Source organism: Pelobates fuscus, chromosome 3 (genome assembly GCF_036172605.1).
Source record: "Pelobates fuscus isolate aPelFus1 chromosome 3, aPelFus1.pri, whole genome shotgun sequence".
Taxonomy (NCBI): domain Eukaryota; kingdom Metazoa; phylum Chordata; class Amphibia; order Anura; family Pelobatidae; genus Pelobates; species Pelobates fuscus.
The window spans coordinates 422046859-422074235 of record NC_086319.1 but is presented as its reverse complement, the minus strand read 5'-3'; the positions used below and the strand labels follow the sequence as shown (position 1 = coordinate 422074235).

At 48.0% G+C, this 27377-nt stretch overlaps 1 protein-coding gene across 3 annotated transcripts in view; it reads left to right on the top strand.

Moving 5' to 3' along the window:
• LOC134603648 (RNA-binding protein FXR2-like) overlaps positions 1-27377 on the top strand; it is an 87339-nt gene that overhangs the window by 8903 nt on the left and 51059 nt on the right. For all 3 annotated transcript variants that reach the window (XM_063449806.1, XM_063449805.1, XM_063449807.1), the window contains exons 3-9: positions 4034-4127; positions 4255-4326; positions 10524-10672; positions 12137-12230; positions 13231-13347; positions 25136-25306; positions 26449-26527. In XM_063449806.1, coding sequence (XP_063305876.1) covers positions 4034-4127; positions 4255-4326; positions 10524-10672; positions 12137-12230; positions 13231-13347; positions 25136-25306; positions 26449-26527 — 776 coding nt within the window. The remainder of the gene's footprint in view (positions 1-4033; positions 4128-4254; positions 4327-10523; positions 10673-12136; positions 12231-13230; positions 13348-25135; positions 25307-26448; positions 26528-27377) is intronic.

Genomic DNA, 27377 nt, shown 5'->3' with positions numbered 1-27377 from the left:
AATATTCTAAAGGAATCCCCAGACCTAATATTATAAAGGAATCCCCAGACCTAATATTCTAAAGGAATCCCCAGACCTAATATTATAAAGGAATCCCCAGACCTAATGTTATAAAGGAATCCCCAGACCTAATATTATAAAGGAATCCCCAGACCTAATATTATAAAGGAATCCCCAGACCTAATATTATAAAGGAATCCCCAGACCTAATATTATAAAGGAATCCCCAGACCTAATATTATAAAGGAATCCCCAGACCTAATATTATAAAGGAATCCCCAGACCTAATATTATAAAGGAATCCCCAGACCTAATATTATAAAGGAATCCCCAGACCTAATGTTATAAAGGAATCCTCAGACCTAATATTATAAAGGAATCCCCAGACCTAATATTATAAAGGAATCCCCAGACCTAATATTATAAAGGAATCCCCAGACCTAATATTATAAAGGAATCCCCAGACCTAATATTATAAAGGAATCCCCAGACCTAATATTATAAAGGAATCCCCAGACCTAATGTTATAAAGGAATCCCCAGACCTAATGTTATTAAGGAATCCCCAGACCTAATATTATAAAGGGATCCCCAGACCTAATATTATAAAGGGATCCCCAGACCTAATATTATAAAGGAATCCCCAGACCTAATGTTATAAAGGAATCCTCAGACCTAATATTATAAAGGAATCCCCAGACCTAATATTATAAAGGAATCCCCAGACCTAATATTATAAAGGAATCCTCAGACCTAATATTATAAAGGAATCCCCAGACCTAATATTATAAAGGAATCCCCAGACCTAATATTATAAAGGAATCCCCAGACCTAATATTATAAAGGAATCCCCAGACCTAATGTTATAAAGGAATCCCCAGACCTAATGTTATAAAGGAATCCCCAGACCTAATGTTATTAAGGAATCCCCAGACCTAATATTATAAAGGGATCCCCAGACCTAATATTATAAAGGAATCCCCAGACCTAATGTTATAAAGGAATCCTCAGACCTAATGTTATAAAGGAATCCCCAGACCTAATGTTATAAAGGAATCCCCAGACCTAATATTATAAAGGAATCCCCAGACCTAATGTTATAAAGGAATCCTCAGACCTAATGTTATAAAGGAATCCCCAGACCTAATGTTATAAAGGAATCCCCAGACCTAATATTATAAAGGAATCCCCAGACCTAATATTATAAAGGAATCCCCAGACCTAATATTATAAAGGAATCCCCAGACCTAATATTATAAAGGAATCCTCAGACCTAATATTATAAAGGAATCCCCAGACCTAATATTATAAAGGAATCCCCAGACCTAATATTATAAAGGAATCCCCAGACCTAATATTATAAAGGAATCCCCAGACCTAATGTTATAAAGGAATCCCCAGACCTAATGTTATAAAGGAATCCTCAGACCTAATGTTATAAAGGAATCCCCAGACCTAATGTTATAAAGGAATCCCCAGACCTAATGTTATAAAGGAATCCCCAGACCTAATGTTATAAAGGAATCCCCAGACCTAATATTATAAAGGAATCCCCAGACCTAATATTATAAAGGAATCCCCAGACCTAATATTATAAAGGAATCCCCAGACCTAATATTATAAAGGAATCCTCAGACCTAATATTATAAAGGAATCCCCAGACCTAATATTATAAAGGAATCCCCAGACCTAATATTATAAAGGAATCCCCAGACCTAATATTATAAAGGAATCCCCAGACCTAATATTATAAAGGAATCCCCAGACCTAATATTATAAAGGAATCCCCAGACCTAATATTATAAAGGAATCCCCAGACCTAATGTTATAAAGGAATCCCCAGACCTAATGTTATTAAGGAATCCCCAGACCTAATATTATAAAGGGATCCCCAGACCTAATATTATAAAGGAATCCCCAGACCTAATGTTATAAAGGAATCCCCAGACCTAATATTATAAAGGAATCCTCAGACCTAATATTATAAAGGAATCCCCAGACCTAATGTTATTAAGGAATCCCCAGACCTAATATTATAAAGGAATCCCCAGACCTAATGTTATAAAGGAATCCCCAGACCTAATATTATAAAGGAATCCCCAGACCTAATATTATAAAGGAATCCCCAGACCTAATATTATAAAGGAATCCCCAGACCTAATATTATAAAGGAATCCCCAGACCTAATGTTATAAAGGAATCCCCAGACCTAATATTATAAAGGAATCCCCAGACCTAATGTTATAAAGGAATCCTCAGACCTAATATTATAAAGGAATCCCCAGACCTAATATTATAAAGGAATCCTCAGACCTAATATTATAAAGGAATCCCCAGACCTAATGTTATAAAGGAATCCCCAGACCTAATATTATAAAGGAATCCCCAGACCTAATTTTATAAAGGAATCCCCAGACCTAATGTTATAAAGGAATCCCCAGACCTAATATTATAAAGGAATCCCCAGACCTAATATTATAAAGGAATCCCCAGACCTAATATTATAAAGGAATCCCCAGACCTAATATTATAAAGGAATCCCCAGACCTAATGTTATAAAGGAATCCCCAGACCTAATGTTATAAAGGAATCCCCAGACCTAATGTTATAAAGGAATCCCCAGACCTAATATTATAAAGGAATCCCCAGACCTAATGTTATAAAGGAATCCCCAGACCTAATGTTATAAAGGAATCCTCAGACCTAATGTTATTAAGGAATCCCCAGACCTAATGTTATAAAGGAATCCTCAGACCTAATGTTATTAAGGAATCCCCAGACCTAATATTATTACTAGGAAGCAGCGATTGACGGAGGTACCCGGTCGGGGTGCCAGGCGGTCTGTCACAGTCCATAACCCATGTAAATAATAATATATCTTACTTTCCCTTGTCCATCATAGGGCATGCTATACCTAGAAAAGAGACTGATTTCCATCTTTTATTTTGCGTGGATTATTACTCGTTGAGTATCCTCACGTTCTGCCCACAGATTTAGTATTGCAAATAACAGGACACATGCAGTAATATATAGCACTGTGTCATCTGTCATATGATCCTCCTCTGCCTTGTTATTGGCTACTTTACTTCCGATTCTACCGGAAAGCAGAGAAGTAGCATGGTCCTGTCACAGGTTACTTCTGCCAGTAGATAATTTGTATGCCAGCGCTATATAAATTCTAATAATAATGACGTCTGGACCCAAAATGAGTGAACCCTTCCGTAGAATGATATTTAACATTAAGCAATGAGCCTTTCTATTTGTTTGCTTTGATAATAAGTAAGGTACTGAGATAATGCATGTATACAGTGCGGTTATTACAGGTAACAGGCTTCCCTGCGGTATATATGAATAGATTTTAGAACTTTCTATAAACATTCTCCCCATTCCCAATATATATTAATAAAAACATTAATGACATACTGTGGCCCTATATATGTGCTGCCCCTAGCGAGTCAGGTATTGTCCAGAGTGAGATAGGAAAGGGACAGCTTTTCTAGAAGACAAATAGTTTCTTCTAAACTGTAGAATCCGTTTCTAGACCCAATTATTGCTTTGCATAGTCAAACAACCGTTTCTACACCCAAGTAGCTTTTTCTAGAGTCAAATACCAGCTTTGAGAGCCAAGTACCGCTTTCTAGAGCTAAATACAACTCTCCAGAATAAAGTATTAGTATCTAGAGCCAACGCGTTTCACAGTGCACATATAGAGGCCGTATAACATGTGGGGGATTAGTGGTGTAATAAGGAGAATGCTGGTGGCAGTCTGGATGGGAAGATAATAGTTCAGTGGAGATTAGTGTGTTTGGTGAGAATAATGGCCCTCGGGGATTTGTGTGGCTCTCTCACTATATTAGGAAGATCTTGAAGGAGAGATTAAATATTAGTGGAGCTTCTTGTTGCCCCACGTGTCTCTGTTTGGACGAATAGTTTACTATAACTAAATGAAAAGTTATTCATGTCATGCTCTGTGTTCTGGTCATGGCACATTGTTGGCTGTTTAAATGACTTTGTATGGAAACCTTTGTTTGTAGCTGGATGCCAGAGAGACAGATACCGTTCAGTGACGTGAGACTGCCTCCTATGCCTGATACTGTACCTCACATAGCAGAAGGAGACCAGGTAGAGGTGAGTGTAAAATCCAGGAATGTTCGTATAGTACTTAACATGACAGAGCCGTGTGTGGGGTCAGATCGCCGCCATGTCCCTAAAAGATTTCATATAGGGGATGTAGTAATGTTCCTGTCTGTTTCAGGTGTTCTCCAGAGCTAATGAACAGGAAGCGTCGGGCTGGTGGTTGGCGCACGTTCGCATGATAAAGGGAGATGTAAGTAGAAGATTTTTATAGTTAATTGAAATTTAAAACAGACTGGATTGAATACATTGTGATTGGCTGGACCTTAACACTGTACTTTAAAATGCATAAAATAACGGCATGTTACCTTTTTTTTTATTTATTTATTTAAGTTCTATTCGTAATGCCTGTTTTTTATGTGTTTTTTATTACAGTGGAAAAGAGATGATTACTTTGACATTACTGGACAATAAGCATGACATGAATTTTACAATAATTTCTTGCCTGATTTTTATTATTCATATTGCTTGGGGCACTTTTTTAGAAAAAACACAGAGAGGGGTTTGAGAGCTTGAAATCTTTAAAGGACCACTCTAGGCACCCAGACAACTTCAGCTTAATGAAGTGGTCTGGGTGCCAGGTCCAGCTAGGATTAACCCTTTCTTCTATAAACATAGCAGTTTCAGAGAAACTGCTATGTTAACTGTAACGGGACTGCAATATTAAATCCCCAGATCTCCGCTGGTATAGAAGGTAATATCCCAAATCCCCCAGTAACCAGAAGAAACACCATTCAGGGAGACAACTGCCAATTTAATAATGGCTCAAGGAGTTAACTGCCAACTGTCAACTTTTGAAAAATGTTCTTAAAGTGGTACATACATATTGAACTGAACAGATACAGGCATTTAAACAGCAGGGAGAAGGTTTAACTGAGGGCCCACAGGCAAATACATGAAAAATCCTTCACAATGGCCCCCCTTTTTCTCCCTGCTCCGGCAACTCGGTTGGACCTTTCCTGGTCCAATAGGGTTGACGGGTCTTTCCAAAGTTTTTAATCTGAGGCCAAGTTCGTTTGGCGCGACAGTCCATCAGCATTCTCGTTTTGCTTGCCTGGGCGATAATGAATAGTAAAGTCATAGGGCTGTAACGCCAGGCTCCAGCGCAGCAAACGGGCGTTATCCCCTGAGACCCGGTTGAGCCAAACTAGGGGATTGTGATCCGTGATGAGGGTGAAGGCCCGGCCATAGAGATAGGGTGTGAGTTTTTTGAGTGCCCATACCAAGGCCAAACACTCCTTCTCAATGGTGGCATAACTGACCTCCCTTGGCAACAACTTCCGACTCAGGTATGCCACCGGGTGCTCTCCCCCATCCTCTCCGATCTGGCTTAGTACTGCCCCCAGTCCAAACATTGAAGCGTCTGTGTGGACAATAAACCTTTTGTTAGGATCTGGGGTAACCAACACTGGAGCATTAACAAGAGCATTCTTTAGTGCTTGGAAAGCCACCTCGCATTCCGGGGACCACAGGACTTGTCGGGGTAATTTCTTTTTGGTCAGGTCGGTCAGGGGTTTGGCTAGGGCGCTATAGTCTGGTACAAAGCGTCTGTAATAGCCGGCTGTGCCCAAGAAAGCCATGACTTGTGTCTTGGTTTGGGGAGTGGGCCAATTGGCAACGGCCTCGATCTTAGCCGGCTCCGGCCGTTGCTTACCACATCCTACTCGGTGGCCCAAATATAGTACCTCCGCCATACCCAAATGACATTTGTCTGGTTTCAAGGTCAGCCCGGCCCCCTTTATCCTATCTAATACTACCCCTACATGTTCTAGGTGCGCTTCCCAGGTATCGCTATGGATGGCGATGTCATCCAGGTAGGCGCATGCGTAGTCCTGGAGACCTCCCAGTAATTGGTCCACCATCCGTTGGAAGGTGGCCGGGGCGTTCTTCATCCCGAATGGCATAACCCGGAATTGGTATAGGCCGAACGGGGTGATGAAGGCAGACTTGGGTATGGCATCTTCTGCTAGGGGAATCTGCCAATATCCCTTACATAGGTCAATTGTGGTCAGATACTTCCCTGCAGAGATACAGTCAAGCAGTTCGTCCATCCGCGGCATTGGATAGGCGTCAGAAACTGTTTTGTCGTTGAGTCGCCGGTAATCCACACAGAAGCGGGTTGTCCCGTCCTTCTTTGGTACTAGGACTACCGGCGAGGCCCAAGGACTTTCCGAGTGTTCTATTACCCCTAGCCGAAGCATCTCATCGATTTCCTTCCGCATCCCTTCTCGGACTGCTTCCGGAATACGGTAAGGGGGCTGCCTCAGGGGTGCTTGCCCTGGAGTCTCCACCTTGTGGACGGCTAGGAGTGTGTACCCAGGCTCCTGAGAGAATGTGGCGTGTTTGGTTTCTAGCAAGCGGACAGCTTGAGCCCTCTCTTGTGGTCCCAGCTGTTCGCCTAGTTGGACTTTCTCTATCTGGGTCCTCCCTTCGTTGCTGCCCAATAGGTCGGGAAGAGGTAGTGTCTCTGTGTCTTCCCCTGCTGGTGCACAGATAGCGGTCACTTCCTCTGCCCGTTCCTGATAGGCCTTAAGCATGTTGATGTGAAAGGTTTGCTTCACATCCTCATCCTCGCAGCTAGCTATGGTGTAGGTGGTGTCGCATATCTGCCCTATAACTTTGTAGGGGCCCTGCCAGGCGGCCTGGAGCTTGTCTGTTCGGACCGGTCTTAGCACCATGACTTTTTGGCCGATCTGAAAGCTCCGGTGCCTAGCCCGTCGGTCATACCATACCCTCTGACGCTGCTGGGCCGCCCGGAGGTTTACCTGCACCGCCTGGGCGAGTTCCTCCATGCGGTCCCGCAGTTCCAGCACATAAGGTACAACCGGGGTCCCCTCAATCTCCGTCTGACCCTCCCAGTGGTCCTTGATAAGATCTAAAGGCCCCCTCACCCGCCTCCCATATAGGAGTTCGAAGGGTGAGAATCCGGTTGATTCCTGCGGCACCTCTCGGTAGGCAAAGAGAAGGTGTGGAAGGAACCGCTCCCAATCCTTGTACGCCCCCGTGAACGACTTCAACATTTGCTTTAGCGTCCCGTTGAAGCGTTCACACAGGCCATTAGTCTGGGGGTGGTATGGGGAACTAGTCAGGGATTTAACTCCACAGACTTTCCATATCTGCTGGGTTACCTCGGCCGTGAACTGTGTACCTTGGTCGGACAGTACCTCCTTGGGAAAGCCCACTCGGGAGAATATCCGGACTAGCGCATCTGCCACCGTCTCAGCCTGTATGTTAGAAAGGGCCACCGCTTCGGGGTAACGGGTGGCGTAATCTACCACTGTGAGGATATAACGTTTGCCGGAGCGGCTAGGTTGGGCCAAGGGTCCTATGATGTCCACGGCTACCCTCGTGAACGGTTCTTCAATTATGGGCATGGAGACCAGTTTAGCCTTTGGGTGGTCTCCCTTCTTACCTATGCGTTGACATATCTCGCACGTCTGGCAATACGCCCGGACGTCATCGGATACCCCAGGCCAGAAAAAGTTCTGGGTTACCCGATATCCCGTCCTGCGTATTCCCAAGTGTCCTGCCAGAGGAACGTCGTGCCCAATTCTCAATAACTCCCGCCGGTATTTCCGTGGAACTACCAGCTGGCGTTTTTGCCTAGGCCCAGGTGTGTTAACCCGTGTCTCAGTGAGCCTGTACAAGCGGCCTTTTTCCCAGATAAACTGTTCCTTCTCTAACCCCCCCATTCCCCGCCTGGCCTTCTCTCGATACTTTCTGAGGGAAGGGTCTCCGGTCACTTCCCGCCCAAAGTCTTCTGGGGTGTCCCAGGGAAGGGGTTCTATAGTCAGGGGTAGGTCGGGTTGGCTTACCTGGGTCTCAGTAGGAAGCGGGTGGCTCTCGGCAGCGCGACTTTGTGCTCTGGTGGTTACTGCGTGGGCCTCTTGAGCGGTGGTTGAGGCGAATGCCGAAGTCAGGGGCCCAATGTCATTGCCCAACACGACTTCAGAGGGTAAGTCTTTCATTACGCCCACTTGAACTTTGCCAGCTCCCGCACCCCAGTCCAGGTGTACTTGTGCGGTAGGAATGCGATACACTCCCCCCCCTGCCACTCTCACAGCAATTGATTTCCCCGGCTTCTCCGATGCGTTAATGAGATGTCGTTGTACTAGCGTGATGGTCGCACCACTGTCTCTTAATCCCCGTGCTGTCTTGCCGTTAACCATGACCAGTTGGCAATGGTGTTTCCGATTGTCTGTGACGGTGGATTGCACCATGAGGGCTTCGTAAAGGGTGCCCAATGGTTCTTCCTGACCCAGCTCCTTGGGACCCCAAGTCGAATCTACACAATGGGCTGCTGCTGGTGGTTGCTGGTACCCAGGTCGAGACCAATTTGACCTGGTGTGGTTGACCATGGGGCAATTCTGTCGGATGTGACCCAGCTGTCGGCACCGGAAGCAACGTAGCTCGCTGACATCCTGTCGTGGGTAGCGAGAGTTAGAAGTCACCGGTCGGTTAGGGGGTTGGTATCGGGCTGCTGGTGGGTGTGATGGCACTGAAGGTTTTGGAGGTTGTACCCGTGGTGCGACTTGGTTAGTTTTGCGAGTATCCGCATACTCATCCGCCAACTTGGCGGCCTCTGGTAGAGACAGGGGCCTGCGGTCTCTCACCCAGTCTTTGACATCCGCCTGGATATGGTTGTAAAACTGTTCCAGGAGTATCAGTTGCAAAATCTCCTCCGCGGTGGCGGCCTGGCTACTGTTAACCCAGTTCGAGGCCGACAGGGATAACTGGCATGCCCATTCCACGTAGGAATCTTTAGCGGTTTTGCGTGAGTCCCTGAACTTCTGTCGGTAGGACTCTGGGGTTACTGCATAACGGGCCAGGAGTGCTTCTTTAACCCTGGCGTAGCTATGGATCTCCTGTTCTGGTACAGCCCGGAAAGCATCAGAGGCTTTGCCTGACAGCTTTCCTGACAATATTGAAACCCATTCTTCCTTAGCTATCCGGTGCAGGTTACATTGCCGCTCAAAATCTGCTAAATAGTTATCAATCTCACAGTCTTTTTCGTCAAAAGCTTTAAAAGTGCTGAACGGAATTTTCTTTGTATCCGCTGTGTTGTACTCACTGTTTGGGGAGTGTGCTGCTTCCTGCTGGACCGCTGCCAGTTTTAATTGTAGCTCTGCGTCTCTTTTTTGTTTAGCCTCCTCCGCTAAAAGGCTCATTACTTTCAGAATAATGTCAGCCGTTGGGTTCGGACCGAACCATGCTAGTTTCTCCCTCATTTCTTTGTTGGCTGGTGATTCCTCCTCCTGAATCACTGGTGTCTCCATCTCTTGTACAGCTGGCATTGCTGCAACCAAGTTCTCTCGGTCTAGCTCCATTAACTCTGCTATAATGACCCGCTTGGTTTTGTTGCTAGCAATCCTTCCACGAGCTTCCAGTAGCTCTTTCAGTGTATCTCTTTTAAGCAGGGTGTACCAGCCTTCCATTCACTGTTCCCAGTGTCTGCTTGGAAAGCTTGTTGTAACAGAAGTAGAAGGGAAAATCCCGCCGCTGCCAACCAGTTGTAACGGGACTGCAATATTAAATCCCCAGATCTCCGCTGGTATAGAAGGTGGTAATATCCCAAATCCCCCAGTAACCAGAAGAAACACCATTCAGGGAGACAACTGCCAATTTAATAATGGCTCAAGGAGTTAACTGCCAACAGTCAACTTTTGAAAAATGTTCTTAAAGTGGTACATACATATTGAACTGAACAGATACAGGCATTTAAACAGCAGGGAGAAGGTTTAACTGAGGGCCCACAGGCAAATACATGAAAAATCCTTCACATTAACATTAGGGTTAATCCAGCCTCTAGTGGCTGTCTCATTGACAGCCGCTTGAGGCGCTTCCGCGCTTCTCACTGTGATTTTCACAGTGAGAAGACGCCAGCGTCCATAGGAAAGCATTGAGAATGCTTTCCTATGGACTGGCTAAATGCGTGCCCAGCTCTTGCCGCGCAAGCACATTCAGCCGATGACGACGAGGAGGAGGAGAGTTCCCCGCCCGGCGCTGGAGAAAGAGGTACATTTAACCCCTTCCACCCCCAAAGCCCGGACGGATGGGGGCCCTGAGGTTGGGTGCACCCTCAGGGCACTATAGTGGTCCTTTAAACAGGCTTTCTGCTCAATTGATACTATAACGGGGCAAGAAATCTGTATGGAAACAGAGTCAAGTTATAAAATAATAGACAGAACTGTATGACTGGTGATTAGAAATAAAAATGAATGAACCCCAACCGGCCTGGCTGGATCCTCAGGGTAGCGGATAGATTTACAAACTAGCTGTATTCATCAGAATTGATCAAATCTAGTAAATTATAAAATGCTGAATGTTGGTTTGGGAGACGGGGCTTTGGACATGTTCGTGTTACATCTGCATCGTATCTGTCTCTCTCAGTTCTACGTTATAGAATACACCTCCTGCGACTCTCCTTATAACGAGATTGTCAGCCTAGATCGAATTCGGCCACTCAACACAAATGAAAAGGCAACAAGCAAGACGTTCTTCAAACTTAGCGTGCCAATACCAGAGGACCTGAGGGAAGTGTGAGTGTTCCACCTTTCTTTACACATTCCTTCTCCTTTACTTTCTCTTTTCCTTCCAAACTGCGTGTTCTTCAGACTGTGTGTGATCTTCCTACAGGAAGGGTGCCAGGCTGTCTGTGATCTTCCCACGGGAAGGGTGCCGGGCTGTATGTGATCTTCCCACTGGATGGGCGCCACGCTGTGTGTGATCTTCCTACAGGAAGGGTGCCAGGCTGTGTGTGATCTTCCTAAGGGATGGGTGCCAGGCTGCGTGTGATCTTCCTACAGGATGACTTCCAGGCTGTGTGTGATCTTCCTACAGGAAAGGGTGCCAGGCTGTGTGTGATCTTCCTAAGGGATGGGTGCCAGGCTGCGTGTGATCTTCTTACAGGAAGGGTGCCAGGCTGTGTGTGATCTTCCTAAGGGATGGGTGCCAGGCTGTGTGTGATCTTCCTACAGGATGGTTGCCAGGCTGCGTGTGATCTTCCTACAGGATGGGTGCCAGGCTGCGTGGGATCTTCCTACAGGATGGGTGCCAGGCTGCGTGTGATCTTCCTACAGGATGGGTGCCAGGCTGCGTGTGATCTTCCTACAGGATGGGTGCCAGGCTGCGTGGGATCTTCCTACAGGATGGGTGCCAGGCTGCGTGGGATCTTCCTACAGGATGGGTGCCAGGCTGCGTGGGATCTTCCTACAGGATGGGTGCCAGGCTGCGTGTGATCTTCCTACAGGAAGGGTGCCAGGCTGCGTGTGATCTTCCTACAGGAAGGGTGCCAGGCTGTGTGTGATCTTCCTACAGGATGGGTGCCAGGCTGCGTGGGATCTTCCTACAGGATGGGTGCCAGGCTGCGTGGGATCTTCCTACAGGATGGGTGCCAGGCTGCGTGGGATCTTCCTACAGGATGGGTGCCAGGCTGCGTGGGATCTTCCTACAGGATGGGTGCCAGGCTGCGTGGGATCTTCCTACAGGATGGGTGCCAGGCTGCGTGGGATCTTCCTACAGGATGGGTGCCAGGCTGCGTGGGATCTTCCTACAGGATTGGTGCCAGGCTGCGTGGGATCTTCCTACAGGATGGGTGCCAGGCTGCGTGGGATCTTCCTACAGGATGGGTGCCAGGCTGCGTGGGATCTTCCTACAGGATGGGTGCCAGGCTGCGTGGGATCTTCTTACAGGGATCTTCTTACAGGATGGGTGCCAGGCTGCGTGGGATCTTCTTACAGGATGGGTGCCAGGCTGCGTGGGATCTTCCTACAGGATGGGTGCCAGGCTGTGTGTGATCTTCATGTTGTCTATGCTCCAGGTTGTTTGTTTTGTCCCTGTAGACTGGGTGTCAAGCTTTACTTTTCCTTCCTGTATGCTTGACACCTTTATTATGTGTACTTTCTTGGAATATGTGGTGCCCTTCTATGGGCCTCTTGCATACAAATGCTACCTTGATGCTTCTTTTTTCTTATTTATTGATATCTCTCTTTTCATTGTTGCAGTTGTCTCAAGAAAGATATCCACAAAGAATTTAAAAAAGCTGTGGAAGCCGAGAGTGTGTTTCTTGACAAAACTGGGAAAGAGCTTATTATACTGGTGAGTAAAAGATGAAAATGTGTCAGAGGAGCATGGGGCAGTAAGAGACTCGTTGACAGTGGCAGAGAAGGATGGAGTGATGTCTCAGGTGGGACACAGGAACAGGGATGTATCTACAACGAGGCAAACAAGGCATTTGCCTTGGGTGGCAATTTCCAGGGGGCGGCAAAAAACGCTGCCCCCAAATGCCCAGGCAAATACTTTGTTTGTCTCGTTTTATGGGAGCCCAAGAGCTGGCCGGCTGGCCACCTTTGGGCTTCCCCAGGGCAGGCGGGCAGTGGTTTCCTGGGCGGGCAGCGAGGGAGCACTTTCCCTTGAGCTGCCTGCTCCGCTCCCTCGCGACCCGCAGTGATGCCGGGAGCCGGAATATGACGTCCTATTCCGGCTCCCGGCATCACTCTGCGGCGCGCGAGGGAGCTGAGAGCTCAGGGGAAAGTGCACCTCACTACCCAGCAGCCCCACTGGTGAGAAATCCACCCAGCTATCCCAAATGTAGGGAGGCTGGGTGGATTTAAATTAAAAAATAATAATCAAAAATAATAATTGTGAGTGTGGGGAAATGTGTGTGTCAGTGAATTTGAGTGAGTGTGTGTCAGAGTAAGTGTATGTCTGTCTATCAGTGTGTCAAATCAGTGAGTGTGTGTGTATGTCATTGTTTGTCAGTGTATATGAGAGTGTGTGTCTGTCAGTGAGTGTGTGCGTCTGTCAGTCAAAGTGCAGCCTTGACAGGAAGGGGTGTAGAAAATTAAAATTAGGGGAGGTGTCCGAGCACCGTCCTGCCTAGGGCAGCACAATCCTAAATACACCACTGCACAGGAAGTGAACATTGGAGGGAGTTATTTGCCTAAGGAACTATTGACAGGTGGGCGGAATGGTTTAGTGATACGAGGATGGGGGTTGAGAAGAATGTTCTTTTGAGGGTGAGGGTGTCATTTCTAAGCTGGCTTGGTGTATCAGAAGGAGAGAATTGTAGACTGAAATGCTATTTTTTTTTCTGCAGGCCATGAATGAATCTGTCATTAATCATTCATCTCTCTTGTGTGACATTCACCTTCGGAGCATACGCACAATAAACATGTTAATGACGCAAAACGAGGAGGCAACCAAACAGCTGGAGGTATGGGCTTTTATAACAAATGGCATTGGATTCTCCGAGCATGCTGAGCTGTTAATATTTGGAACCATCAACTGTATTTCCCTCCGTTCTGAGAACATGCTGTGCTGTTGGTCTTTGCATGTCCTAAGGATCGACCGATATTGATTTTATAGAGCCGATAATTTGTAAACTTTCAGACCGATAGCCGATAACTTACCGATATTCTGTACATTTACCATTTTGAAAAAAGAAACAATTTTTACACAAATCTACTTATCTGAACATGTTTATTATTTATTTATTTATTTTGTATTCTTTATTTTGACGTGCAGTGAGATATCACAAGAGCATGAATATGACAGAGGTTAACCTGCGCAGAGGCATCATATTCATCATAAGCAAAATATAAGATATTTTTAGCACATAGGTAAAAACACTCTATAGCAGTAAAGAGATGTGCTGAGGAATAAAGGACTGCACTTTTTTTATTTATAAGGAAGTATATCAGTGACTCAAACTCAAAAATGTATAAATAGAGGAAGGAACTAGAGGTTCTTAACAGGTTGCTATCAATTCCCTAAGCTGAGATGATAATTAAACAGAAAATAAGCTCAGTGGCTTAGAGAACACAGAGCACCGTGACCGCTGGATAACATCTGCATTGCGTAGATAGTTGAGTGAGAAGGAAACATAGCATCAGCAATCCAGGAAAAGGTTGATACATATCAGTCAGTGGAGTGTAAATATGACCATAACTGAAATGCACACCATAGATAGGAAATGGCAGGCAGTTCACCCTATACCAATACTTGGTTTCTGACTTCCTTGGCTAGTGAGGGTCCCAGTGACCCAGAACTGTCCACTCGGTCTGCCCCAGGCTTAAGTGGGAGCACATTGTCGGTTTCTGCTGATCTGGCGGCATATAGCTTTGTTACCCATGTCACGGTGTGGTTTAGTGCTGGCTTGGTCTCGTAGTTTCTCCCCCCGGGGGTACGGGACTTGCACAGGGGTATTACCCCTCACTGCACTCAGCTCAGATTGGTGGTGAGCTTTGGTCGCCTTGTGTCTCCGGTAACTGCCAGGGGGTCGATCGGGTCACTTCCGCAGGTGCGAGTTGTGCGGTGTGCAGATGACTTGCCTGACGAGGTTGGGCATGGATCGGAGATTATAAGGTGAGCATTGCAATGAGCTTTTGCCCTACTTCCTCTCCACTCATTGCTTGTGCCTGCCAGCCTGGTGCCTGGTAAATGCACAAAATATACATGTCAGTTAGATTTTTTAATGTTTTCAAGGATATTTAGTGTTCCTCTTTCCTGTTCCTTAGTGTACCTCTTCCCTCCCCTCCCCTCCCCCTCCCTTAGTGTTTCTCTCCCCTCCCTGTCTCTTGTGGCGTGGCTGAGCGAAGCGGACCATGGTACAGGAGCTTCAGTTTCCTGTACCCGATAGGACTGACAAGAAGTGCTGTCTCAGTGAGCACTTCCTGTCAGTCCGGCTGGGTACAGGAAACTGAAGCTTCTGTACCGCGGTCTGCTCTGCTCCACTCGACCACGCTACACCGAATCACTGGTAGGGGGAGCGCTATGCTCTTCCTTCCTGCTGGTCACTCTATTTTTGCGACCCCAGAGCCGGTGCGTCCTAATGCAGCCGCACGCTCCGCCTTATTGTGAGCTCCAACTGCCCCCTCTCCCTGCATTCTGAGAGTGTGCGGAGCTGTTACTGTGTATATAGGAACCATCAGTGTGAGCTCCAACTGCCCCCTCTCCCAGCATTCTGAGAGTGTGCGGAGCTGTTACTGTGTATATAGGAACCATCAGTGTGAGCTCCAACTGCCCCCTCTCCCAGCATTCTGAGAGTGTGCTGAGCTGTTACTGTGTATATAGGAACCATCAGTGTGAGCTCCAACTGCCCCTCTCCCTGCATTCTGAGAGTGTGCTTAGCTGTTACTGTGTATATAGGAACCATCAGTGTGAGCTCCAACTGCCCCCTCTCCCTGCATTCTGAGAGTGTGCGGAGCTGTTACTGTGTATATAGGAACCATCAGTGTGAGCTCCAACTGCCCCCTCTCCCAGCATTCTGAGAGTGTGCGGAGCTGTTACTGTGTATATAGGAACCATCAGTGTGAGCTCCAACTGCCCCCTCTCCCAGCATTCTGAGAGTGTGCTGAGCTGTTACTGTGTATATAGGAACCATCAGTGTGAGCTCCAACTGCCCCTCTCCCTGCATTCTGAGAGTGTGCTTAGCTGTTACTGTGTATATAGGAACCATCAGTGTGAGCTCCAACTGCCCCCTCTCCCTGCATTCTGAGAGTGTGCGGAGCTGTTACTGTGTATATAGGAACCATCAGTGTGAGCTCCAACTGCCCCCTCTCCCTGCATTCTGAGAGTGTGCTGAGCTGTTACTGTGTATATAGGAACCATCAGTGTGAGCTCCAACTGCCCCCTCTCCCTGCATTCTGAGAGTGTGCGGAGCTGTTACTGTGTATATAGGAACCATCAGTGTGAGCTCCAACTGCCCCCTCTCCCAGCATTCTGAGAGTGTGCTGAGCTGTTACTGTGTATATAGGAACCATCAGTGTGAGCTCCAACTGGCCCCTCTCCCTGCATTCTGAGAGTGTGCTGAGCTGTTACTGTGTGTATATAGTAACCATCAGTGTGAGCTCCAACTGCCCCCTCTCCCAGCATTCTGAGAGTGTGCTGAGCTGTTACTGTGTATATAGGAACCATCAGTGTGAGCTCCAACTGCCCCCTCTCCCTGCATTCTGAGAGTGTGCTGAGCTGTTACTGTGTATATAGGAACCATCAGTGTGAGCTCCAACTGCCCATCTCCCTGCATTCTGAGAGTGTGCTGAGCTGTTACTGTGTATATAGGAACCATCAGTGTGAGCTCCAACTGCCCCCTCTCCCTGCATTCTGAGAGTTTGCTGAGCTGTTACTGTGTATATAGTAACCATCAGTGTGAGCTCCAACTGCCCCCTCTCCCAGCATTCTGAGAGTGTGCTGAGCTGTTACTGTGTATATAGGAACCATCAGTGTGAGCTCCAACTGCCCATCTCCCTGCATTCTGAGAGTGTGCTGAGCTGTTACTGTGTATATAGGAACCATCAGTGTGAGCTCCAACTGCCCATCTCCCTGCATTCTGAGAGTGTGCTGAGCTGTTACTGTGTATATAGGAACCATCAGTGTGAGCTCCAACTGCCCCCTCTCCCAGCATTCTGAGAGTGTGCTGAGCTGTTACTGTGTATATAGGAACCATCAGTGTGAGCTCCAACTGCCCCTTTCCCTGCATTCTGAGAGTGTGCTGAGCTGTTACTGTGTATATAGGAACCATCAGTGTGAGCTCCAACTGCCCCCTCTCCCTGCATTCTGAGAGTGTGCTGAGCTGTTACTGTGTATATAGTAACCATCAGTGTGAGCTCCAACTACCCCATCTCCCTGCATTCTGAGAGTGTGCTGAGCTGTTACTGTGTATATAGGAACCATCAGTGTGAGCTCCAACTGCCCCCTCTCCCAGCATTCTGAGAGTGTGCTGAGCTGTTACTGTGTATATAGTAACCATCAGTGTGATCTCCAACTGCCCATCTCCCTGCATTCTGAGAGTGTGCTGAGCTGTTACTGTGTATATAGGAACCATCAGTGTGAGCTCCAACTGCCCATCTCCCTGCATTCTGAGAGTGTGCTGAGCTGTTACTGTGTATATAGGAACCATCAGTGTGAGCTCCAACTGCCCCCTCTCCCTGCATTCTGAGAGTGTGCTGAGCTGTTACTGTGTATATAGGGAACCATCAGTGTGAGCTCCAACTGCCCCCTCTCCCTGCATTCTGAGAGTGTGCTTAGCTGTTACTGTGTATATAGGGAACCATCAGTGTGAGCTCCAACTGCCCCCTCTCCCAGCATTCTGAGAGTGTGCTGAGCTGTTACTGTGTATATAGGAACCATCAGTGTGAGCTCCAACTGCCCATCTCCCTGCATTCTGAGAGTGTGCTGAGCTGTTACTGTGTATATAGGAACCATCAGTGTGAGCTCCAACTGCCCATCTCCCTGCATTCTGAGAGTGTGCTGAGCTGTTACTGTGTATATAGGAACCATCAGTGTGAGCTCCAACTGCCCCTCTCCCTGCATTCTGAGAGTGTGCTGAGCTGTTACTGTGTATATAGGAACCATCAGTGTGAGCTCCAACTGCCCATCTCCCTGCATTCTGAGAGTGTGCTGAGCTGTTACTGTGTATATAGGAACCATCAGTGTGAGCTCAAACTGCCCCTCTCCCTGCATTCTGAGAGTGTGCTGAGCTGTTACTGTGTATATAGGAACCATCAGTGTGAGCTCCAACTGCCCCCTCTTCCTGCATTCTGAGTGTGTGCTGAGCTGTTACTGTGTATATAGGAACCATCAGTGTGAGCTCCAACTGCCCCCTCTCCCTGCATTCTGAGAGTGTGCTGAGCTGTTACTGTGTATATAGTAACCATCAGTGTGAGCTCCAACTGCCCCCTCTCCCTGCATTCTGAGAGTGTGCTGAACTGTTACTGTGTATATAGGAACCATCAGTGTGAGCTCCAACTGCCCCCTCTCCCTGCATTCTGAGAGTGTGCTGAGCTGTTACTGTGTATATAGTAACCATCAGTGTGAGCTCCAACTGCCCCTCTCCCTGCATTCTGAGAGTGTGCTGAGCTGTTACTGTGTATATAGGAACCATCAGTGTGAGCTCCAACTGCCCCTCTCCCTGCATTCTGAGAGTGTGCTGAGCTGTTACTGTGTATATAGGAACCATCAGTGTGAGCTCCAACTGCCCCCTCTCCCTGCATTCTGAGAGTGTGCTGAGCTGTTACTGTGTATATAGGAACCATCACTGTCAGCTCCAACTGCCCCTCTCCCTGCATTCTGAGAGTGTGCTGAGCTGTTACTGTGTATATAGGAACCATCAGTGTGATCTCCAACTGCCCATCTCCCTGCATTATGAGAGTGTGCTGAGCTGTTACTGTGTATATAGGAACCATCAGTGTGAGCTCCAACTGCCCCTCTCCCTGCATTCTGAGAGTGTGCTGAGCTGTTACTGTGTATATAGGAACCATCAGTGTGAGCTCCAACTGCCCCCTCTCCCAGCATTCTGAGAGTGTGCTGAGCTGTTACTGTGTATATAGGAACCATCAGTGTGAGCTCCAACTGCCCCCTCTCCCTGCATTCTGAGAGTGTGCTGAGCTGTTACTGTGTATATAGTAACCATCAGTGTGAGCTCCAACTGCCCCTCTCCCTGCATTCTGAGAGTGTGCTTAGCGGTTACTGTGTATATAGGAACCATCAGTGTGAGCTCCAACTGCCCCCTCTCCCTGCATTCTGAGAGTGTGCTGAGCTATTACTGTGTATATAGGAACCATCAGTGTGAGCTCCAACTGCCCCCCTCCCTGCATTCTGAGAGCGTGCTGAGCTGTTACTGTGTATATAGGAACCATCAGTGTGAGCTCCAACTGCCCCTCTCCCTGCATTCTGAGAGTGTGCTGAGCTATTACTGTGTATATAGGAACCATCAGTGTGCGCTCCAACTGCCCCCTCTCCCTGCATTCTGAGAGTGTGCTGAGCTGTTACTGTGTATATAGGAACCATCAGTGTGAGCTCCAACTGCCCCCTCTCCCAGCATTCTGAGAGTGTGCTGAGCTGTTACTGTGTATATAGGAACCATCAGTGTGAGCTCCAACTGCCCCCTCTCCCTGCATTCTGAGAGTGTGCTGAGCTGTTACTGTGTGTATATAGTAACCATCAGTGTGAGCTCCAACTGCCCCCTCTCCCAGCATTCTGAGAGTGTGCTGAGCTGTTACTGTGTATATAGGAACCATCAGTGTGAGCTCCAACTGCCCCCTCTCCCTGCATTCTGAGAGTGTGCTGAGCTGTTACTGTGTATATAGGAACCATCAGTGTGAGCTCCAACTGCCCATCTCCCTGCATTCTGAGAGTGTGCTGAGCTGTTACTGTGTATATAGGAACCATCAGTGTGAGCTCCAACTGCCCCCTCTCCCTGCATTCTGAGAGTTTGCTGAGCTGTTACTGTGTATATAGTAACCATCAGTGTGAGCTCCAACTGCCCCCTCTCCCAGCATTCTGAGAGTGTGCTGAGCTGTTACTGTGTATATAGGAACCATCAGTGTGAGCTCCAACTGCCCATCTCCCTGCATTCTGAGAGTGTGCTGAGCTGTTACTGTGTATATAGGAACCATCAGTGTGAGCTCCAACTGCCCATCTCCCTGCATTCTGAGAGTGTGCTGAGCTGTTACTGTGTATATAGGAACCATCAGTGTGAGCTCCAACTGCCCCCTCTCCCAGCATTCTGAGAGTGTGCTGAGCTGTTACTGTGTATATAGGAACCATCAGTGTGAGCTCCAACTGCCCCTTTCCCTGCATTCTGAGAGTGTGCTGAGCTGTTACTGTGTATATAGGAACCATCAGTGTGAGCTCCAACTGCCCCCTCTCCCTGCATTCTGAGAGTGTGCTGAGCTGTTACTGTGTATATAGTAACCATCAGTGTGAGCTCCAACTACCCCATCTCCCTGCATTCTGAGAGTGTGCTGAGCTGTTACTGTGTATATAGGAACCATCAGTGTGAGCTCCAACTGCCCCCTCTCCCAGCATTCTGAGAGTGTGCTGAGCTGTTACTGTGTATATAGTAACCATCAGTGTGAGCTCCAACTGCCCCTCTCCCTGCATTCTGAGAGTGTGCTGAGCTGTTACTGTGTATATAGGAACCATCAGTGTGAGCTCCAACTGCCCATCTCCCTGCATTCTGAGAGTGTGCTGAGCTGTTACTGTGTATATAGGAACCATCAGTGTGAGCTCCAACTGCCCCCTCTCCCTGCATTCTGAGAGTGTGCTGAGCTGTTACTGTGTATATAGGGAACCATCAGTGTGAGCTCCAACTGCCCCCTCTCCCTGCATTCTGAGAGTGTGCTTAGCTGTTACTGTGTATATAGGGAACCATCAGTGTGAGCTCCAACTGCCCCCTCTCCCAGCATTCTGAGAGTGTGCTGAGCTGTTACTGTGTATATAGGAACCATCAGTGTGAGCTCCAACTGCCCATCTCCCTGCATTCTGAGAGTGTGCTGAGCTGTTACTGTGTATATAGGAACCATCAGTGTGAGCTCAAACTGCCCCTCTCCCTGCATTCTGAGAGTGTGCTGAGCTGTTACTGTGTATATAGGAACTATCAGTGTGAGCTCCAACTGCCCCCTCTTCCTGCATTCTGAGTGTGTGCTGAGCTGTTACTGTGTATATAGGAACCATCAGTGTGAGCTCCAACTGCCCCCTCTCCCTGCATTCTGAGAGTGTGCTGAGCTGTTACTGTGTATATAGTAACCATCAGTGTGAGCTCCAACTGCCCCCTCTCCCTGCATTCTGAGAGTGTGCTGAACTGTTACTGTGTATATAGGAACCATCAGTGTGAGCTCCAACTGCCCCCTCTCCCTGCATTCTGAGAGTGTGCTGAGCTGTTACTGTGTATATAGTAACCATCAGTGTGAGCTCCAACTGCCCCTCTCCCTGCATTCTGAGAGTGTGCTGAGCTGTTACTGTGTATATAGGAACCATCAGTGTGAGCTCCAACTGCCCCTCTCCCTGCATTCTGAGAGTGTGCTGAGCTGTTACTGTGTATATAGGAACCATCAGTGTGAGCTCCAACTGCCCCCTCTCCCTGCATTCTGAGAGTGTGCTGAGCTGTTACTGTGTATATAGGAACCATCACTGTCAGCTCCAACTGCCCCTCTCCCTGCATTCTGAGAGTGTGCTGAGCTGTTACTGTGTATATAGGAACCATCAGTGTGAGCTCCAACTGCCCATCTCCCTGCATTATGAGAGTGTGCTGAGCTGTTACTGTGTATATAGGAACCATCAGTGTGAGCTCCAACTGCCCCCTCTCCCAGCATTCTGAGAGTGTGCTGAGCTGTTACTGTGTATATAGGAACCATCAGTGTGAGCTCCAACTGCCCCCTCTCCCTGCATTCTGAGAGTGTGCTGAGCTGTTACTGTGTATATAGTAACCATCAGTGTGAGCTCCAACTGCCCCTCTCCCTGCATTCTGAGAGTGTGCTTAGCGGTTACTGTGTATATAGGAACCATCAGTGTGAGCTCCAACTGCCCCCTCTCCCTGCATTCTGAGAGTGTGCTGAGCTATTACTGTGTATATAGGAACCATCAGTGTGAGCTCCAACTGCCCCCCTCCCTGCATTCTGAGAGCGTGCTGAGCTGTTACTGTGTATATAGGAACCATCAGTGTGAGCTCCAACTGCCCCTCTCCCTGCATTCTGAGAGTGTGCTGAGCTATTACTGTGTATATAGGAACCATCAGTGTGCGCTCCAACTGCCCCCTCTCCCTGCATTCTGAGAGTGTGCTGAGCTGTTACTGTGTATATAGGAACCATCAGTGTGAGCTCCAACTGCCCCCTCTCCCAGCATTCTGAGAGTGTGCTGAGCTGTTACTGTGTATATAGGAACCATCAGTGTGAGCTCCAACTGCCCCCTCTCCCTGCATTCTGAGAGTGTGCTGAGCTGTTACTGTGTATATAGGAACCATCAGTGTGAGCTCCAACTGCCCCCTCTCCCTGCATTCTGAGAGTGTGCTGAGCTGTTACTGTGTATATAGTAACCATCAGTGTGAGCTCCAACTGCCCCTCTCCCTGCATTCTGAGAGTGTGCTGAGCTGTTACTGTGTATATAGTAACCATCAGTGTGAGCTCCAACTGCCCCCTCTCCCTGCATTCTGAGAGTGTGCTGAGCTGTTACTGTGTATATAGGAACCATCAGTGTGAGCTCCAACTGCCCCTCTCCCAGCATTCTGAGAGTGTGCTGAGCTGTTACTGTGTATATAGGAACCATCAGTGTGAGCTCAAACTGCCCCTCTCCCTGCATTCTGAGAGTGTGCTGAGCTGTTACTGTGTATATAGTAACCATCAGTGTGAGCTCCAACTGCCCCCTCTCCCTGCATTCTGAGAGTGTGCTGAGCTGTTACTGTGTATATAGGAACCATCAGTGTGAGCTCCAACTGCCCCCTCTCCCTGCATTCTGAGAGTGTGCTGAGCTGTTACTGTGTATATAGGAACCATCAGTGTGAGCTCCAACTGCCCCTCTCCCTGCATTCTGAGAGTGTGCTGAGCTGTTACTGTGTATATAGGAACCATCAGTGTGAGCTCCAACTGCCCCCTCTCCCTGCATTCTGAGAGTGTGCTGAGCTGTTACTGTGTATATAGGGAACCATCAGTGTGAGCTCCAACTGCCCCTTTCCCTGCATTCTGAGAGTGTGCTGAGCTGTTACTGTGTATATAGGAACCATCAGTGTGAGCTCCAACTGCCCCCTCTCCCTGCATTCTGAGAGTGTGCTGAGCTGTTACTGTGTATATAGGGAACCATCAGTGTGAGCTCCAACTGCCCCCTCTCCCTGCATTCTGAGAGTGTGCTGAGCTGTTACTGTGTATATAGTAACCATCAGTGTGAGCTCCAACTGCCCCCTCTCCCAGCATTCTGAGAGTGTGCTGAGCTGTTACTGTGTATATAGTAACCATCAGTGTGAGCTCCAACTGCCCCTTTCCCTGCATTCTGAGAGTGTGCTGAGCTGTTACTGTGTATATAGGAACCATCAGTGTGAGCTCCAACTGCCCCCTCTCCCTGCATTCTGAGAGTGTGCTGAGCTGTTACTGTGTATATAGTAACCATCAGTGTGAGCTCCAACTGCCCCCTGTCCCAGCATTCTGAGAGTGTGCTGAGCTGTTACTGTGTATATAGTAACCATCAGTGTGAGCTCCAACTGCCCCCTCTCCCTGCATTCTGAGAGTGTGCTGAGCTGTTACTGTGTATATAGGGAACCATCAGTGTGAGCTCCAACTGCCCCCTCTCCCTGCATTCTGAGAGTGTGCTTAGCTGTTACTGTGTATATAGGAACCATCAGTGTGAGCTCCAACTGCCCCCTCTCCCAGCATTCTGAGAGTGTGCTGAGCTGTTACTGTGTATATAGTAACCATCAGTGTGAGCTCCAACTGCCCCCTCTCCCTGCATTCTGAGAGTGTGCTGAGCTGTTACTGTGTATATAGGGAACCATCAGTGTGAGCTCCAACTGCCCCCTCTCCCTGCATTCTGAGAGTGTGCTTAGCTGTTACTGTGTATATAGGAACCATCAGTGTGAGCTCCAACTGCCCCCTCTCCCTGCATTCTGAGAGTGTGCTGAGCTGTTACTGTGTATATAGGAACCATCAGTGTGAGCTCCAACTGCCCCTCTCCCTGCATTCTGAGAGTGTGCTGAGCTGTTACTGTGTATATAGGAACCATCAGTGTGAGCTCCAACTGCCCCTCTCCCTGCATTCTGAGAGTGTGCTGAGCTGTTACTGTGTATATAGGAACCATCAGTGTGAGCTCCAACTGCCCCTCTCCCTGCATTCTGAGAGTGTGCTGAGCTGTTACTGTGTATATAGGAACCATCAGTGTGAGCTCAAACTGCCCCTCTCCCTGCATTCTGAGAGTGTGCTGAGCTGTTACTGTGTATATAGGAACCATCAGTGTGAGCTCCAACTGCCCCTCTCCCTGCATTCTGAGAGTGTGCTGAGCTATTACTGTGTATATAGGAACCATCAGTGTGAGCTCCAACTGCCCCCTCTCCCAGCATTCTGAGAGTGTGCTGAGCTGTTACTGTGTATATAGGAACCATCAGTGTGAGCTCCAACTGCCCCCTCTCCCAGCATTCTGAGAGTGTGCGGAGCTGTTACTGTGTATATAGGAACCATCAGTGTGAGCTCCAACTGCCCCCTCTCCCAGCATTCTGAGAGTGTGCTGAGCTGTTACTGTGTATATAGGAACCATCAGTGTGAGCTCCAACTGCCCCCTCTCCCTGCATTCTGAGAGTGTGCTGAGCTGTTACTGTGTATATAGGAACCATCAGTGTGAGCTCCAACTGCCCCTCTCCCTGCATTCTGAGAGTGTGCTGAGCTGTTACTGTGTATATAGGAACCATCAGTGTGAGCTCCAACTGCCCCTCTCCCTGCATTCTGAGAGTGTGCTGAGCTGTTACTGTGTATATAGGAACCATCAGTGTGAGCTCAGACTGCCCATCTCCCTGCATTCTGAGAGTGTGCTGAGCTGTTACTGTGTATATAGGAACCATCAGTGTGAGCTCCAACTGCCCCCTCTCCCTGCATTCTGAGAGTGTGCTGAGCTGTTACTGTGTATATAGGAACCATCAGTGTGAGCTCCAACTGCCCCTCTCCCTGCATTCTGAGCGTGCTGAGCTGTTACTGTGTATATAGGAACCATCAGTGTGAGCTCCAACTGCCCCATCTCCCTGCATTCTGAGAGTGTGCTGAGCTGTTACTGTGTATATAGGAACCATCAGTGTGAGCTCCAACTGCCCCTCTCCCTGCATTCTGAGCGTGCTGAGCTGTTACTGTGTATATAGGAACCATCAGTGTGAGCTCCAACTGCCCCATCTCCCTGCATTCTGAGAGTGTGCTGAGCTGTTACTGTGTATATAGGAACCATCAGTGTGAGCTCCAACTGCCCCTCTCCCTGCATTCTGAGCGTGCTGAGCTGTTACTGTGTATATAGGAACCATCAGTGTGAGCTCCAACTGCCCCATCTCCCTGCATTCTGAGAGTGTGCTGAGCTGTTACTGTGTATATAGGAACCATCAGTGTGAGCTCCAACTGCCCCCTCTCCCTGCATTCTGCTGCGCTTTCGGTCAGTGTGTACATTTTGTCCCTGCAGTGTTAACTCTACTTATAGCAGTTGCTTAATGAAATTGTCTTTACTTCCCTGAGACACAACCATAATGCCAATGTTTCTTTTCCCTGAAGAACAATAAGCGTTTTGCTGTTGCATATCAGGAAGAGTTCCAGGTGCGAGAAGATCTCATTGGGCTGGCTATAGGTGCTCATGGTGTAAATATCCAGCAGGCACGAAAAGTACCCGGCGTTTCAGCTATCGAACTAGATGAAAGCAAATCCACTTTTCGTGTGTATGGAGAGGTGAGAGGAAGGGGTATTGGGCAGCGTTCTCTCTGTGATTTGGGGGGTCAGAGGAAGGGGTATTGGGCAGCGTTCTCTCTGTGATTTGGGGGTCGGAGGAAGGGGTATTGGGCAGCGTTCTCTCTGTGATTTGGGGGGTCGGAGGAAGGGGTATTGGGCAGCGTTCTCTCTGTGATTTGGGGGGTCAGAGGAAGGGGTATTGGGCAGCGTTCTCTCTGTGATTCGGGGGTCGGAGGAAGGGGTATTGGGCAGCGTTCTCTCTGTGATTTGGGGGGTCGGAGGAAGGGGTATTGGGCAGCGTTCTCTCTGTGATTTGGGGGGTCAGAGGAAGGGGTATTGGGCAGCGTTCTCTCTGTGATTTGGGGGTCAGAGGAAGGGGTATTGGGCAGCATTCTCTCTGTGATTTGGGGGTCAGAGGAAGGGGTATGTGGCAACGTTCTCTCTGTGATTTGGGGGGTCAGAGGAAGGGGTATTGGGCAGCGTTCTCTGTGATTTGGGGGTCAGAGGAAGGGGTATTGGGCAGCGTTCTCTGTGATTTGGGGGTCAGAGGAAGGGGTATTGGGCAGCGTTCTCTGTGATTTGGGGGTCAGAGGAAGGGGTATTTTGCAGCGTTCTCTGTGATTTGTGGGGTCAGAGGAAGGGGTATTGGGCAGCGTTCTCTCTGATTTGGGGGGGTCAGAGGAAGGGGTATTGGGCAGCGTTCTCTGTGATTTGGGGGTCAGAGGAAGGGGGTATTGGGCAGCATTCTCTGTGATTTGAGGGTCGGAGGAAGGGGTGTTGGGCAGCGTTCTCTCTGTGATTTGAGGGTTAGAGGAAGGGGTATTGGGCAGCGTTCTCTCTGTGATTTGGGGGTCAGAGGAAGGGGTATTGGGCAGCGTTCTCTCTGTGATTCGGGGTTAGAGGAAGGGGTATTGGGCAGCGTTCTCTCTGTGATTTGAGGGTTAGAGGAAGGGGTATTGGGCAGCGTTCTCTCTGTGATTTGGGGGTCGAGGAAGGGGTATTGGGCAGCCTTCTCTCTGTGATTTGGGGGTCGGAGGAAGGGATATTGGGCAGCGTTCTCTCTGTGAGTTGGGGGTCGGAAAAAGGGGTATCTGGCAGCGTTGATTTTGGTTTTTAAGTAAATTTGCCTTTTCATCTCACAGAACGAGGACGCTGTGAAGGCTGCCCGTGGGTATCTTGAGTTCTCTGAAGGATCAATGTTGGTTCCAAGAGAGTTTGTAGGTGAGTGACTATTTTGAGAACATTGTTTATTAGGAGAGTCTCACATTGCTTCCCTTAACCCCTTCACTACACAGTGCCCAATGACTTGGTCGCAAATAAATGCTGTTTGCTAATCCCAGCCACACAGGTTAAATACTCCCTCTGCCCGTAACAGCGCCTTCCAGAGAAGCTCACTGGGAAGCTTTTAAGCCAGAAAATATGGATGCACATAGAAGGTTAACCAGTATCGACACTAAAATAGAAACTGGGTATTGAGACTTTGAGGATTTATTATTTTGGCATCTGAAGGGTTAGAAACTGTTTACTCTGAGCGATTGTTGTGGATTTGTGGGTATGAGTCTTAATTCTGTGTATGTTTCGTAGTTTAACATGCAGGCCCCCATCTCATGGTAGTCGGACTGGCAAATCTTGGTCGCTTTGGTTGAGTGCATCTTCTCTTATCCTGCTAACCTGTTTGCCAAACACTTTCCTGGCGCTTTGCCAAGTTGTCATGGGTAGCACTCCTAATGTTAACTCTAACCCAGATTATTAATGTTTTAAATTATGTTTTCAAATGTTATTTTCTCACTTTTTCCCAAAACACGATTACATTAAATTAAACTTAAGGATATTTCTTCTAAATTATGTAAATAGATTTATTTTGGGGGAGGAGAATTTGACTTTATTAACTGACTGAGCATCCATGTTGGGTGAGACTCTACTCCTGCTATCTGACCAACTTATCTTAAAGGTTCACTCCAGATCTCTAAACAACTTTAGCTTGCTGAACACTTTGTGTGAAGATTGTGTCCTATGTTTTTTTGTTTTGCAAAAAGTGCAGATTTCAATAGAAATTGACACTTTTGTAAAT